General features: G+C 37.5%; 2 protein-coding genes across 2 annotated transcripts; one reads left to right on the top strand and one right to left on the bottom strand.

Annotated features, from left to right (window-relative positions):
* LOC149113562 (tachykinin-like peptides receptor 99D) lies at positions 1-3,256 on the top strand. The gene is made up of 2 exons (XM_089286119.1): positions 1-343; positions 1,264-3,256. The coding sequence occupies exons 1-2, from the start codon at positions 112-114 to the stop codon at positions 2,154-2,156; spliced, it is 1,125 nt and encodes a 374-aa protein (XP_089142245.1). The 5' UTR covers positions 1-111; the 3' UTR covers positions 2,157-3,256.
* Positions 3,257-3,407: 151 nt separating this feature from the next.
* LOC110062714 (muscle, skeletal receptor tyrosine protein kinase-like) lies at positions 3,408-15,732 on the bottom strand. Its single transcript, XM_020769663.2, has 8 exons — positions 15,397-15,732; positions 10,972-11,637; positions 10,460-10,562; positions 9,724-9,878; positions 8,798-8,969; positions 8,244-8,404; positions 7,151-7,444; positions 3,408-5,914 (listed from the first exon to the last, which is right to left on the bottom strand). The coding sequence occupies exons 1-8, from the start codon at positions 15,485-15,487 to the stop codon at positions 5,061-5,063; spliced, it is 2,496 nt and encodes an 831-aa protein (XP_020625322.2). The 5' UTR covers positions 15,488-15,732; the 3' UTR covers positions 3,408-5,060.
* Positions 15,733-15,756: the final 24 nt, after the last annotated feature.

The following is a 15,756-nucleotide window of genomic DNA, read 5'->3' as shown; positions in this document are numbered from 1 at the left end:
ATTTTCGTTGCAATGATGTTCTCACGATGTCTTTTTTTGAAACCATAACCCCTAACATAATTGCTGTTTCCTTCTTTTTGTGTTCATCAGTTCATACAAGTCTTACATATAATGTCCACTAAAGACGTCCGCGAAGTAAACTCCACTGCTAATTGGACACGAACAACAGGCTTCTCGTCCCAGTCTTCCCTCCAAATTGTTCAGGTCTTTCTTGGAGGAGTTTCAACACTAGCGTTACTAGGCAACGGTCTGGTTTGTGTTGCCGTAATGAGAAACAGAAAAATCCTTAGATCTGCTTACAGCAGGTTTTTGTTCAATTTGGCCATGACTGACTTTTTAACAGGTTAAGGCATAGAAAAATAACAAGTCTTGTATTTACTTAAAATCCGGTATAGTTGGAGGACCTTGGTGCTAACAAGAAGTAATGAATATGTGACTGTCAGGTACCCAACAGAAAAAAAAAAAAACATCTCGAATTAGAAAAAATGCCATGTACACTAATTTTACGTACGGTGCAACTGGAAAAAAAATTACGAAAATTCGATCAATCATGCCATGAGAAAGGAAAGAAAAACTGATCCGTAGACAAAAATTTAAAACTTGGGCGTAAAGCTATAAATGTTCTTATGCTCGTTGTGGGTAGAAATTTGGGTCATTTGTCTCTCAGTTAAGATGCTTAATCTGAATTCAGACCATTCGAGAATAACCGTTTGCAGCTTTCTACAATCACTTCGAAAAATATTTGTCTCTGCGGTTTTCAAGGAGTGCTATTAGTAAAGACACTTCTTAGGCTTGCACTGTAGCGTTCCAATGTTTAGAGATACACCCGTAGATGCCAATCTACTCCAGTCTACTCTATGGACGAAACCAGTATAACGCCGTATTTACGTTCTAATTCGCTACGCTCAAACGAACGTAAATTATTTTCCTCTTAAAACATAGATAAATAAATACAACAATTGATAGTTGGATGCTCAGGAAGTCCAACCAAAAGGATGGAGAACGCGAGCGAGAGGAATCTAGCAACTCTTTGAAGCCTTAAATGCTAAACACCAACCAACCACAAAATCCCTGGAGACACACCCTAACGGCGTGCTCCAACAAAACACGAAAAACATAAACTGCTAACGAACTGTACCAACTTCATACCAGCGGAAAATACATTTTCAGTAAGACCAGGCGAGGATAGGTCTGTAAGGTTTTTTCTGAACGCCAGCTTCCTGTTTCGATAGTATGGTAATCATTTGTGTTTGCGGTTTGCAGGTATTTGTATTCTGGCCACTCCAACACTGGTCATAGACGGTGATTCCTTTCCAGCCCACACCGGTGTCGCGGGAGAGCTATTTTGCCGTCTGGTTTTCTCGCAGTACTTTGTTTACGCACTGAGCAAAGTATCTGTCTTCACAGTAGTGGCCATGTCCTTAGACCGGTGGTACTCTATCATTAAACCACTGCAGCACAGGTTGAAATTTAAGAGGGAGCGCATTTACACTTACCTGGTGTTCATTTGGCTTCTTGGGTTTGGTAGTGTGGGCTTCGTTCCGTGCGGAAGGCTTCTTAGCCTGGAATCAAATCAGTGTGTTTGGACGTGGGAGCCATTTCACCGGGAGCTACTAATTACTCTCTATCCTCTCTTAACTTTCTTTACTCCATCAGCCGTAGCCTGTTTAACACTTGTACACATTTATTTGGTGCTAAAAAGATCGCGGCTCCGCGGAGCAGAAACTAGAAATGCAAGAACGAAGAAAAAACTATTGCGCATGTGTAGCATTGTGGTTATTATGTTAACTTTATGTTGGTTCCCTAATCAGCTATATTACGCCTTGTCGGCTTATAACATTACTACTTTAGAAACACCTTTTCATTATTTCACTGTAGTGCTGGCTATGTCAAACTCCAGTTTCAATCCCTGGGTTTATTGTTTTACTAACAGGCAAATCAAACAAGCAATTCTCCTCCTTTTCGATCCAGTCAGGAATCTCTTCCGAAAACGTAGCACCACCGACGACTACTGGCTAAATTACGAGGGAGGGAAGTTTCATCTTAAAACACAAAATCGCAATGAGTGTATCTTGTTAAGCTGCCAGAATCTTACTATGATAAGCTTTCATCGAGAACTCGATTTGGGACAAGAGCAAAAGGTAACCCAGATTTAGCCCATTTCATTATGCCCAAATCACTCAATTAATCAACACTAAACACATGTATGCACTGCGGACCTATTTTTTGAATAACTTTTGAACAGTGGAGTCTTCATGTAGGGGAAAACATTGGGGCAAAATGTCTGTTAGTCCTCTGAATGAACGTGTTTCTGGGCTTTAAATACGTAAACACCCAAAAATAACTGTAGCTTCTTTGTTTGGAACGTGTCGAATTATGAACCAGTACTATACATTGAAAAATTAGTGGTAATCAAAGATTATCGAATTATGACCAAGTACTAGGTAAATACTGTAAAATTACAAACCCACAAGCGGGTATGGGCTACATGGGGATTTGGTTCTCAAGGGAGTTAACTCAGTTTGCCTCGCTGCCTCCGACACCGGGTATAAAATTAGCCGTATTTCCATGACATTTCGATTCTGGAACACGAACACCGAAGTTTCCCCAGAATCCCAAATTATTCATGATGTTGTGAACCCAATTTTGCTTTTTTAGCTTGATGCACTTTACTAGCTTCAAGCAAGACAAGTAAATCTGGTTGCACAACAGCCGATGTATGACTTGGTGCACTGATGGCGTTCAGCCATGGCTGGAGTATGGACCACAATTGAGGGTTTGTTTGTCAAGGTTCAACGGCATAAGTTCCTAGATAATTTTAATGGAGTATCCCCAGGGACCCTTGATACAATGAATTTATAGCGTGGTGGCTTGTCCAGCTGTCAAATCCGTGTTACTGTATTTGGAGACCGGGGGCCTGCATTACTACGACTTTGATCGACATTGGAAGGTCCACTGGACAGTTATTAACAAATAGAAACCATGGGCTGCCCGGGAATAACTTCTTATCTTCTCATACTGCTTTAGACTGCGAGCAGTCTGTCCTTTCCTCGAAAATCCGTAGGGGAGAACGCAACACAAGTAAGCGTGCGAGCGTGACTGTCAGCGTGACATGCTAGCGGCGATGCCGCAAGCCGCTTGTAGCACGGGCACACTCACAGTCACGTTTGCCTTGCGTTCTTCCTCACAGTTTTCGAGGAAAAGAGAGACCGCTCGCAGTCTAATACTGCTTTAAATAAACTTTTTTCATTGGAAATCTCATTGTTCTGTCTTTGACCCTTTACACGGAACAGGGCGCATGTCTTTTCGCTGGAGGACATCACATTTCTCCATCTCTACAAAAAGTACAAATTATGCCGTGAAATTTAGCATCTAGCGTCTTTAACTGACGAAAAAGTAATCGCACATTAAAAACAAATGAAATTGTTCTATTTTTCTTTTATAGTCATACATGTAACTAAACAATAGCCAACCTCTTTTGTTAAATATTAACAAAGTTTCAAGTTTTTTTTTACAAAATTCTTTTACTTGCTCTTCACAAGTAGCAATTTAAATTAAGAAATACTCCTTTTAATTAACAGCTGATTCTGACAAACTAACCTGCCTTAGCAATGCTATAATCATCACAAACTCGAGTACAAATTTAACAAATGTATAAATTATAATCATACTATTTTTAAATACTATTAAATCACTCTCCCTAGATACACGATTGTATAAGTGTCATACCGGTATTTGAGAAAAAATATCAGAATCTCCCACATTTTCCCTCTTTTGACTTTTATCTTTTCAAATTTTTAGCATTCGTTATAACTCTATGATATCTGTTTCGTTTGTAGCAAAAAAAAAAAAAAAAAATCTAAAGATATCACAATCTAAGACAAACACTCTTGTTAAAGAAATTGCAAGTGTCTTTCACTCGTGAACTTATAAAACTGAAACTGACACCAATTAGCTGGTTGTTCACGATGGTTTTTAGTTTGAAGAGTTCAATAAATATCCTAAATAATTAAGTTAGTTTACTTAATAATCAATAATGTTAAGGCAGACATGACAACATAATTATTTTAGTTATTTGTATCTTGGCTGATTACATAACAGGGCTCAAGTTTTACACTCGCAACGCGAGTGGTTTAAAGTTTGAGAGCCAAAATTAGATAGAGTACTGTCGCAAGTATTAACGGGCAAACATTTCTATGTTATGATAACGAGAGCAAAACAAGAGGAATTCTTGGTACACTTCGTAAATTCAATCCTAAAAACAGACAATTCCAATATTTGCAGTTGAGTAAAGAATTTGAGTACCATGCATGTTAACAAGCAATGTGTCTGGGCACTTGCTGTCATTATGGCTTGTTCCCCGGTCAACATATTTTTATATTTGATTTTCACTCAATTTAAAGCGAAACAAAAATGTAGCTTCTTTCCATAATCGTTTCTGATATTTTTTTAATAGTGTAGTGTTTTCCTCCAAGTTATTTTAAAATCATCCAATTTTCCCTTGTATGTTTGATTTCAATATGCCTCATATTCTCAACCGCAGACATAAGTCAGCTATATGTAGGTGTATAGGATTGTGACTTTTTCAATCATTTTTCATTCATACCCCTAAACAATTGTGGCTAAGAAACTATTTCTCACATTTTATGGATTTTAAATTACATACATGTATTCTGCTTGTCCATGTTTAAAATCAATTTCTTATTTAACAGGGGAAAATACTAAAGGCCCACAACAGCCTACAGAAACCTCAAGTAGAAGCTTAATGACAAAGTCAATAACTGTTCCAAAAAACATCCTATGGCATTAACTTATTTTGCAAATGGAAAGAAAACCCTCCACCAAAATTAAATATTTGCTATATTTGCAAACCGAGCTCTATTTCACAAGCTCCATAGGTACTTACACACATTGTTCCAAGGGTGTTAACATTTCAATTATAGCTCTTATTAGCCTGCGATCACTATGTACATTGAATTCCTGTAGGGTAATGTCAAATGTGGCTTGGAAGTGATTGCTGCAGTAGGATTACACTTGCTCATCACTGAACAGTTTAACAGTTACACTGGCACTCCATTAAACAGAGATGAGATACGCTGGTGAATGCTGTTGAAACGTGGCCTTTCTGTTGGTTCCGAACTCCAGCAGCCTTGCATGACTTCATACATTTCATTAGGGCATTCCTTAGGGCAAGGAAGTGTGTCTCCCCCTTCCACCAAAGATATCACTTCGTCATCATTCATCCCATAGTATGGTGTCAATCCACTGGAGTAGATCTCCCATAACACAACACCAAAAGACCAGATGTCAGTTTCCTCTTTGAATACGCCACACTGGAGAGTTTCAGGGGGGAGCCACCTCACAGGGTACCCAGCCCTCTCATTTTCATCCAAGGAGAAGTAATCACTATTTGGGCCTTTCCACGAGAATCCTAAATTTGATATCTTGACTACCATTCCTTTACCAATGATGCAGTTCTTGGTACATAGCTCTCTGTGAACATAGCCCTTATCTGCTAGGTATTCCATACCATTCGCTATCTGCTTGGCCATGGAAATCTGATCTATATTTGACAGCTTTGGTTTGGAGTTATGCAGGTCAGCTCTACGATGGATTGAACAGTGGCCACGTCCTGATTCGATTAGGAACTGTTGCAGGCATTCGTCATGCTCACTGAACTCAAACACGAGGCAGAGAGGAAGACCATCCACACAGACACCAAACAAACTTTGCACATACGGGTGACTGAATTTGGTCAGGGCAATGGCATCTTCCTCAAAATTTCCTTGTTCAGCCTCTAACATGTATTTTTCCTTCAGCAATTTCACCATCACCAGTGAAAATTTCTTTTCTTCATGTGCATCTTGTGTCCCGACTTCACTAATACTTCCAAGAAAGAGGCTTGAGAAATTTCCTGCCAAAGAAACAGTTTCTTGTTAAAGATGGTTGATAGTTTTAAGGTTGAGTAGAAATTCTGAAAACAATATTTGATGCATGTTACCCCATGGTAGGGAGGGCACCTCTGCCTGGATGTATGAATCCAAACCAATTGGATTTAGATCTAAAATCTAGATCTATTTTTCCACTCTGTGATGTCAAATGGGTATTTCAAGCACATTTGTTTTACCATGTCTTATCTCATGTTAGAATGAAAAGCACATTTAAAACTAAAATTTTCCCAAGCAAAATGCTAAAAATGTACCTGTCATAGTACATGCACGCCATAAGGCCTTATGCCTCACAGGGGAGCAAAGAGAATGAGCGATTGTAAGAGTAGGGTACATCAAGACACCAGAAGGTGAAATACATCCGTAGACATGTACCCAACCACAATGTGCAACACTGTAATTTTAAGTGGCTCCCTATAGTTTTACGATTGAATGTGTGCTGAGGACGAAAGCTCAAGTAATCTGGGTGCCCTTGAAGGAAAACACGAGTGTTTTTCGATATTATTTCTATGACGTCAACATGAGCACAAAAAGCAAAACTGACAGTGAATTTTCTTGCTTTCCCCTCTGTGAAATTCCGTAAAATTTGGCAGACTGGTAGTAAATATTTTACTTTAGTTGGAGCTTGTTTGACAGCGGTAAAAGATATAAATTTGACATAAATTTGCAAAAATCGAAAAAAAAACTGCCTGTACAAACCCTACTTTTTTCGTGTTTAAAGTTTGTATCCTGCAGAATGCGATGTGCTGTGAAAATTTTGGAAGATTTCATCAGAGGAAATTCAAGAAAATCACATGTAAAGTTGTAAAAAAAAAAAAAATAAATAACAAAAAAAATAAAATTAAAAAACACATTTGTTTGGGCATTTATTATTCAAGACTACAACCCAACATTTTAACAGAGATGATAGCAAAACATTATTTAATCACTGCTTATTACATGTAATAAGTTTGAGGGGACTGGGTGTAAAGAGCAATGTAAAAACAGCATTCAAAACCTAACACTTGCGTGTGCAACGCCAACCTTACGGAGCCACCTTAAGTCCATTTACAAATTTAGCAGTTCACCACAAGTACATGTATTGAACTGCCCCATCCTTTAAGTCTAGATACTGGTACATGTAAGTATCAGATTTTTTTATGAGAAACTTTACAACTACAACATACATGTACAGCTTAAATCCAAGGTACACAAATACTCACCATTTCCTGGCCCCAATTCTTTGATGAATTCCATTGTATTCCTTGGCACTGTCCAACTTAGTAGTTCAGGATTAACGTAGTAGTTTGTATGCTTTTCATATATTGGGTTTTTCTGCAATTTCTCTAGGTCAACAGAGGTTGACATATGTTTTGATTTCAAGCTGTGGTGGCGGTACAAGATAAGCCCGACAATCAGAATCACCAGAACAGCAAGCACAGCAAAGGCCATTATCAGGATAAACGTCATTTGACCAAATAAGCTACTGGATGAGTCAGCTTCCACAACTGCTTTTACTACCAAAACAAATAACAAATACAAACAAATGTTATAAAACAACATTACTATTATTCATCAAGCTGAGTAACCCACTGTGGGCAGTGTATTGTCATTCTTACTGGCCCAATTCAGGCTGGCATTTACATGTACATGTATCTTGGGTTTTCAAAAATGAAGTGACTAGGAGTATTTCTACATGTACTTAACCCTGGATGTTAAGAGGAACTGTGAGAGTAGTGTCTTTCCCAAGAGCACAACACAATGACCTTGGCCGCAGCTTTAACCCGGGCCACTTGATCTAGAGTCTAGCATACTAACCATTATGCAACTGCACCTCTTAACCATCTGGATAACTTAGATTTATCTGCCCTTTTCATTAATTTTAGACTTACATGTAAGGAAAGTTTTGACTATCCAAGGAAAGATATTAATGGCTGGGAAAAACGTTTGCATATGTACATGTACATTTACATTACAATAGGACTACATATAACTTTTATGCTGTCAAATTTGGAAGTAATTGGATCAAAAAAAGTCCGAGGACAGCCAAAATTAGATGCGGCTGTAGGCCAAGTTCACTTTGGCTGTAAGAGGAAATTATTTTCTTTTAAATCCAATTATTTCCAAATTGGACTAGGATGTAGTTGCATTACCTGCTAATTATGTTGTGCACAGAACTCTCCAAATAACTTATTCATTTAGACAGTTTGCAAAACTACATGTATCAAATAATAATTATTTGTTCCAGCACTTCTATGAGATTTTGGGCTGGTAATAGACATGCAATAAGAAACAGGAGTGTAGAAATCTTGTTACCATTTGGAACTGTAACATAGGCAGTTTTTGTGTCAATGTTGTGAATATTCTGTGCCTCACAGCGAACTTTAGTCCTTTCCTTGCTGACTGTTAATGTGAAGTAAGATACACCTTTGTCATCTTCAGGAAGATCCTCATAATATTTATCTTCTGCCAGCCATCTGATTAAAGAAATTAAGTCAATAAGCAACTTGCAATCTCTATGCAAATGAAATGACTACGTCTGATCTGGGAAGCTCTCCTTATGAACCAGTACTGACAAATATTTAAGCCAGGTTGAATCAAAGTGGCAGGCTTTATTTAAGCCACAGAAAATTAATCTTATTCAGGTGAAGGGATGTATGTTGTCACTGCTCTGTGTTCTGGGTATGGGATGCTAGTCCATTGCATGGTTACCCCCATTAAATTTGCCAGTAACCATTTGTACGCTTGGGTGGAGAGAGGCACTGTGAGAGTAAAGATTAGTGTCTTGTCCAAGAAGCCAAGACAGCACGTCCCTGTCCAGTGCTCGAACCTAGCTACTGCGCCACTCCCAAGTCACCTTGAATCAATACCTGATCTTTGGTTTAGGATTCCCTGTGGCAGCACATGTCAATGTGACATTTCCTCCAAGCTCTGCTGTTGTATTAGCTGGGGGCACAGTGATCATCGGTGGAGATAATTTTTTAGACAGTGAAGTTGTTGGACTCTCTTTATCAGACACTACCACAGTGAATGTTACAGAAGCTAAAAAAAAAATAGCAAACAAGTGCGGGATTAGGACAATTATTAATAAGTATACTCAAGTTAATATTATAGAAAAACGGTACTTCAATTTCAATCTAAAGGTGTAACATTATATTGCACAAAGACATGACTTTAATTTTAAACCTTGTCCACTAGTTCCACTGACTGAGTTAGTATTTCTCTTTATTATATGGTAGGCTCCGTGAGTGGTGAACCAAGTCCTGTACTGTGATTGGCTACCCAAGCAGGCAGGATGGCGCTATCTTGCCCGCTAGAGAATACATGTACCTGCTGTGTCCCACAAGAAAATAGCCAGTGTGTTCTCTTCCACATAATAAATCCTTAACTCCACGTAATAACTCCCAGTTGGCTTGATAACTCAGTTGGCAGAGCACAGCACTGGTGTTGCAGAGGTCATGGGTTCGAATCCCATTCAGGCCTGAATTTTTTTTCAGACTTTAATTTCACAACTGCTTAAGTTGTGCGCATAACTGCGATGATCAATCATATCTTCAATAAATCCTTTATTGACCAAGCTTGGTCGGTCAAGATGGCCGGGTATTGGCCTCCTTCTTTTTTGCGTGTTTATGGGCCTTGACTCCATCTTGGTCGGCCATAAACACGCAAAAAAAGCTTGGCCAATAGAGTCATCTTGACCTCATGCTTGGTCAATAACCCATATGTCTGCTGCTTTCATTTATTTCTTTAAAAAAATAATAAAAAAAAAATAGCTAACTTAAGATTAATTTCTTACTGAGGACAGAAATGTTTCCACTTTTCCAATCTATTCCAAAACCATTATCTGCCGTACAATTCACAACTGCATCTCCCATTGCTTTAAAGCGCAACTCAGAAGAAAAGTTCTTTTGGATTGCTGAATCTGTCTTGTCTTCTCCATTCACGTGCCAACTGTGAAAGCAATAATGAATATCAATAGTCAATGATAAATGACAGTAACCACCACCGTAACCACCAACAACACATATACTGCACACCGGCCAATATGTGCTTTATTTACAGTGTAAGGTTCCTTTGTGGGGCTGTTTGACATCCATCCAATGAAAACATGATAAGGATTAACCAAATGAAACAGTTGTCATATTTAAATTAAATACTGGACAGATACATTTTAAAAATTAACAGCAACTCCACTCATAACACAGACCTACTGTCCCAAACAAGCATGTTAAAAACAAGAAAGGTCTGTTGATCTGCACCACTTTAAAAGCTCTATGTTGACTCCTCCTTGACAATCTGTACCTCTTTTGTTCTAAGGGCTGGGGTTGATGTTTGTGTTCTTTATCTGTTGTTTTGTTTGGCCAATTATAAAGAGCCTTGTAAATAATGCAGCTAGGTTACACCAGAAAAGTGACTTGGGAGTAAAAAGTACAATATCTACAAGGCTATAAGTACACAGTTGCCAATAAATTATGGAGATCTGGTATATATTGGGTGTTAAAACAAAACTACATGTATATTACTTAACTTACCTTATCTGTGGAAGTGGATCTCCTGAAGCAAGGCACTTCACAATGATGGTTTGACCTTCATAGACATCCATTGGAGATGGTCCAACCTTTACTACTGCCCCTTCTAAGAACAAAAAGATTTGGAATAAGAAATAAGATGAGACGCTTGAAGAGGCCAAGTGATCTTTCATCTCACATGTAAACATTATTTTGGAAGACATCATCATTTACATCTACATACAAAGATATTCCATGATACTATGAATTAAATGTTAACATCACACCCTGGCCTGCTTTGTTACATCATACATGTACATGTACCACAGCATGCTCTTGAGAAAACATAAAATGTGGTATCTTGGTGTTCAATATTCACGGTGTCAGAAGTGGGATACAAAAAATTTCTTGGAAATTCACAGATGAATATAAATTAAAAATAGAAGAGAGTAAAACTGTTGTATCCCAAGGATATGAAATTACTGTCAGTGGTTAATACAAACTACATTGTACTAACACAAAAGCATTTCACTTGCCTCTCAGTTGAAGGCTACCATATGCTGAAATGTTCTTCCCTGAGTCAACATCGCTTACTAAACAGCCGTATACTCCAGCGTCACTTGCTGACACTCTTGGCAACAGCAGAATTGACCTCTTGGTCTGAACGTTGTACTTGATTGTGTAGTGCAGCCCATCACTACTCAATTCCTTGCCATCTTTAACCCATGAAAACACTACATCTAGACCTCCTCCTTTCACTTGGCACTGAAATCTGACTTGTTTCCCAATGACAGCATGTGTGGTATTTCTCAAAGTTCTTTTAAAACTCATTTCCCTAGGGGGTCGCAGTGCTATAGTAAGGAATGTGGCCCTAAATCCAGCAGTATTCAACGATCTATCAGACCTGAATTCAATAAACATATTGTTTGTGGTTGTTTCTTGATAAAAAGGATCTTTTCTTCCACAGTATATCCCAAGTGGTGTGGCGGAATTGTTTCTTCCATCGTAAATTTTGACATAATCACTCATACACTGATATGAGTCTTCAAGGACAAAATGATAAAATTGCAACTTAATCTTGTATCCTGGAGGTGCTTGTATTAACCAGGAGCATCGTGAATAACTTGGATATGTTTTGGGATAATTTGGTGTTTTCAGCTCTCCAGTTTTCCCTGCTAATATTATTCTACCACAGCTGCCATCTACAAAACAAGTAAAGAACAGTGTTAAAAGATGAACTGAAATATTAAAATGCTTTTTTTTAAAATTTAGCTCCTAAGCTACAATTACTTTGCAGCACTATGTTGTTCAGAATTACAAGGAAGTGAGGACACTTCATGTACTGTAACAATCATTATCCCGACTGATTGCTCTCTTTGTTATATTATTGATAGTACTGTACATGTATATTATATTTAACAATTATTCCACGAGCGCACTATGGACATGAGATGGTAGATGGAGTAAATTAGTCTTGTATCTTGCATTTAGCAGCACCTAAAAGTAAGATTTTTATAAGTACATTGAATTAAACTGCAGGGCCTGGTTAAAGTACATGTACAGTGCAAGCCTGCTATAGATCAAACTCTCAGAGAACTAGGATACCAGGGCTTTGCATTAATTGGTTGGCATGTTTGTTTTCTAAAAATATAATGTATCCATACAACATAGTGAACATAGGCTGATTTTTGCATCCTGACTAGAAATTACACTTGAACAGTGTTGTCGCTAAGCGCTGGCTGCTGGTGAAATTCGCCCGCTGAGAAAGAGGTGGTCGCTGGCTGGATAATTGGCGGGTAATCACTCGGTAAAGGACAACAAGCGGTTTTTAGGTTACTTGTTGAATGCTTTTGTTTGAAATTGGGGTCTGAGGTCATTTTTCGTGATCAGTTATCAGAGTTCAAGATACATGTAACAGGGTTAAAATACCGTAAAATAAACTAGGTGAATGTTCAAGTTAAGATACCAGAGAATTTGAGACAGCAGGAGTATTTTTTTAGATAATGAGTGAAGAAATATGATCAAATTCAAGATTTAAGTTGATAGAGATACTGTGCATGTAACACAGAATACAATGTACAAGAAGCGAGCTTGAGACAAAAGGCTCCTGAACACTAAAAGTAATGAATACCAGAACAACAAACATACAATTATTTAAGTGACAAAAGATGTGACAATTTGTGGCATATCCCAAGCATAACTGGTTCAGTTTACAAGAGTTCAGTCACATGAGGTAAACTAAACAAAGCACCTTTAATCAGAAGATTAGGATAAAGACAGATAGGAAGTGCTGGTGTGTTCCCTACAGCTCCAGCTTAAATATCATATGACATCAACTGGGCTATTTCAAGGGATGTTATGTCTGGCCCTGCCCAAGGAAGCAAATAACATGTTCAGGAGGAAACAAAAATATATCTAAAATTATCAGTGACCATACATGGAATAAATTGGCAAGGATGACATATTTCTGGGAGTCTGAAGAGTTCCACCCCAATATCATCTTGTGTTTAATTGCTCATGTCCTTGACTCATGAATGTACACTGTACATACCTTAGAAAATTAATTTCTAAATTAATCTGTGTTTAATTTAAAATTAAACACAGATCTACAGGTTAACACTCTAGTATAAAAAGCTACTGAACAGTGGTAAGTGGGTTGGTTACCAATTTTTTGCAGATTGAAGTGTGAGAATTGTTTTTCAACCTCTCTTAGGGTGAAAGGGTCACCGTGATAAAATCAGTGAACAAAATCCACTTTGTACCAGCTAGAATGGGACATAAGAGGACGACAAAAACTAGTAATTGTCTAGTTGCCTGATAAGAAAGCAAAAATTAAGTACCTGGCTAGAGGTGTGATATGTTAGAAACTTATTCAGGACTACAAGAAAATTACTGTGCCTTGAACAAAGTTTAGATTCCATTGATGTTTCAAGCTTCAGCACTACAGTGCTCAACAGAATTGTCACGATCATAACTACTAAAAGTGTAACAAAGTAAAATATTCTTCACCCTTACATGTACCAACCACAGTTTTTTTTTAATTAAAAGCAACTGTACACTAGTGTTGGCTGATAAAAAATTGAGTGACAAAATATTTGGTGTATGTATAATTTCCAACTTGGTTATATCAAGTAAGTGTGGCACAAAATCAATTGTTGTCATCACTGATGCCAAATTCTTTGGGACATTTGAATGTATTTTTCATGACACGTTGGTACGACTACTTCAAAAACCACATGCGAATATTTTATCAAGATAAAATAAACTTGCATAGCAACAGTTATGAAGAAAGTTTTGTGTTACACACCAACTGCTACAATGTAAAATTTAAGAGCTATAATCAAGAGGGAAAGACAATTCCCAGAATACCATATCACTCTTTTGTGGTTATTTTCCAGAAGTGAGGTTTGCCACAAAAATTCAAAACTGGATATATTAAGGTATAACGTATCAGTCCACATTTTTCTGGTCATCTGTAAAGTAAATTCAACCCTTCAAAACCATGCGGATTGAGATCACTTTACAGTTTAAGCTGATTACTTAATTTTGGAAAGAACTGGAGAAAAGATCACCCACTGTTTTGTTTCTGAAAGAATATTTGCAAAGAAAATGGATTAAAGAAAACCAGCTTCGATCAGTAGCTAAAAAAGATATCCTGACAAAGAAAATAATTAAAAGTGTATCTGTATTTTTTCTACAAGATGTCATTCTAGATGAGAACAATGTATAGTAATCTACTGTACCTTGGCTCAGATATACATGTATTATTTTTTACGTTCGTGATTCACGCATGAATTGCCAAATTTAAATTTACATCATTATAATGCCGTGACATGCTACTGTCCATTTCACGTTTTTTTCACAGGAATAAGCCAATATTTTTTTAATCATAAAACTTCGATCTTTAAGGGATGCACAACAGAATCCTATCATTATATACGACAAAATTATTCCTTCGCATTCAGTAATTCTGAAAGTAAACTAGGGAAAGGATAATTTTGTTTGTGATCATTTTTTACAATCATCAACCAACAATATTAATGCCTCTCATTTGCCATATATTGCCCGAGTATAATTATACTCACGCGAGCTAATAAAATAGAGCAGACAAAGCTGTTTTTATTGCGTGAAGCACCAGCTGGTTAATGATACTATTAAAAGGCTTTGTTCTTCACTTTTTTTAAAACTGAAAACAAGAGTTTTCAATAATCGAAGGTTTCAGTCTGTTTATCGCACCTGACACGCTTCGATTTCGCGCCCAGATTATCTTTAATAAGCTTAAACTTAGTTTTATTGACGCGATATCTACCTCGATCTGAATTTACATAATCATTTACAGGTTTCTTCTCGATATAATTGAGAAGTTTCAAAACATCAGAAAATGAACGTGGACATGTTATCGGAGAAGGATCAGGAAACTAAGAAATGAGGCAGAAGTTTAAAATTATTTTGTAACGCGATCAACATGTTAGTACAAAGTCTCCCATTCATCTCATACAAGTTCTTATAAAACCTCATGTACTACTCCTTCCCCAAACTTTGCTTCTGAGACAAGATTACCTAAATTAATCAAATCCTCTACCTACTGAAAAGAGAATCTACGTGAATAAAATAAATTTCCCATATCTTAACAGGAAACTTATTCAAAGTCTATTCTTTCAGCGCCTTCTAAAATAAAGATTCCCGAATTGATTTGCAGCTCTGATGAAAGCTTACATTTATTCAGCTATTGTAAATAAATTTTGGATCATGTATTATGTAGGATCTTATTGTAATTTATTATCTTAGATAGTGCAGGTCCACATCAGGACTTAACGTCTTGCCAATTGATCTGTAACCTGCTTTATCAAATAAATCATGTATGTATGTATGTATGTATATTGAAAATTCTATTGAATTAGTAGTAATATCCACTATTTCACTTTATGAACTTGATTTTAAGACAAAGAGAGGTGACTGACCTGTTAGAGAAACCAAGTAACCAACGAATACCAAAGAAACGGCACAAAAGTACACGTCCACAAGATGAAGGCCGCTTCGCCAAGAAGCCATAGATCACGTTACAGGACGTTGCGACCGAGCAACACGTTTGCTAGATTTCTCAAGCTTCACGACTCGAAATCCTGGGGTACGCGACCGTGTTCACTCGGAAATCTTGAGCAGTTTTCGACTCTAGGACAATCTTGTGCAATAGCCGAAGAGCAAGGGGAACTGCCGACTTCAAAATTCATACACGAACGTCACCAGATCGATAAGCCTGTCTCCTCCCTTCAGAAACGGAAATGCCTTTACTTTACGTCGCAAGCAGCGCGGAATGTTTT

The sequence above is a fragment of the Orbicella faveolata genome, unplaced genomic scaffold (genome assembly GCF_042242905.1).
Source record: "Orbicella faveolata isolate gen_17 unplaced genomic scaffold, um_ofav_v1 contig_14, whole genome shotgun sequence".
NCBI classification, from domain to species: domain Eukaryota; kingdom Metazoa; phylum Cnidaria; class Anthozoa; order Scleractinia; family Merulinidae; genus Orbicella; species Orbicella faveolata.
Note: the sequence above shows the minus strand (reverse complement) of the source record. Positions and strands in the feature narration are given on the sequence as shown.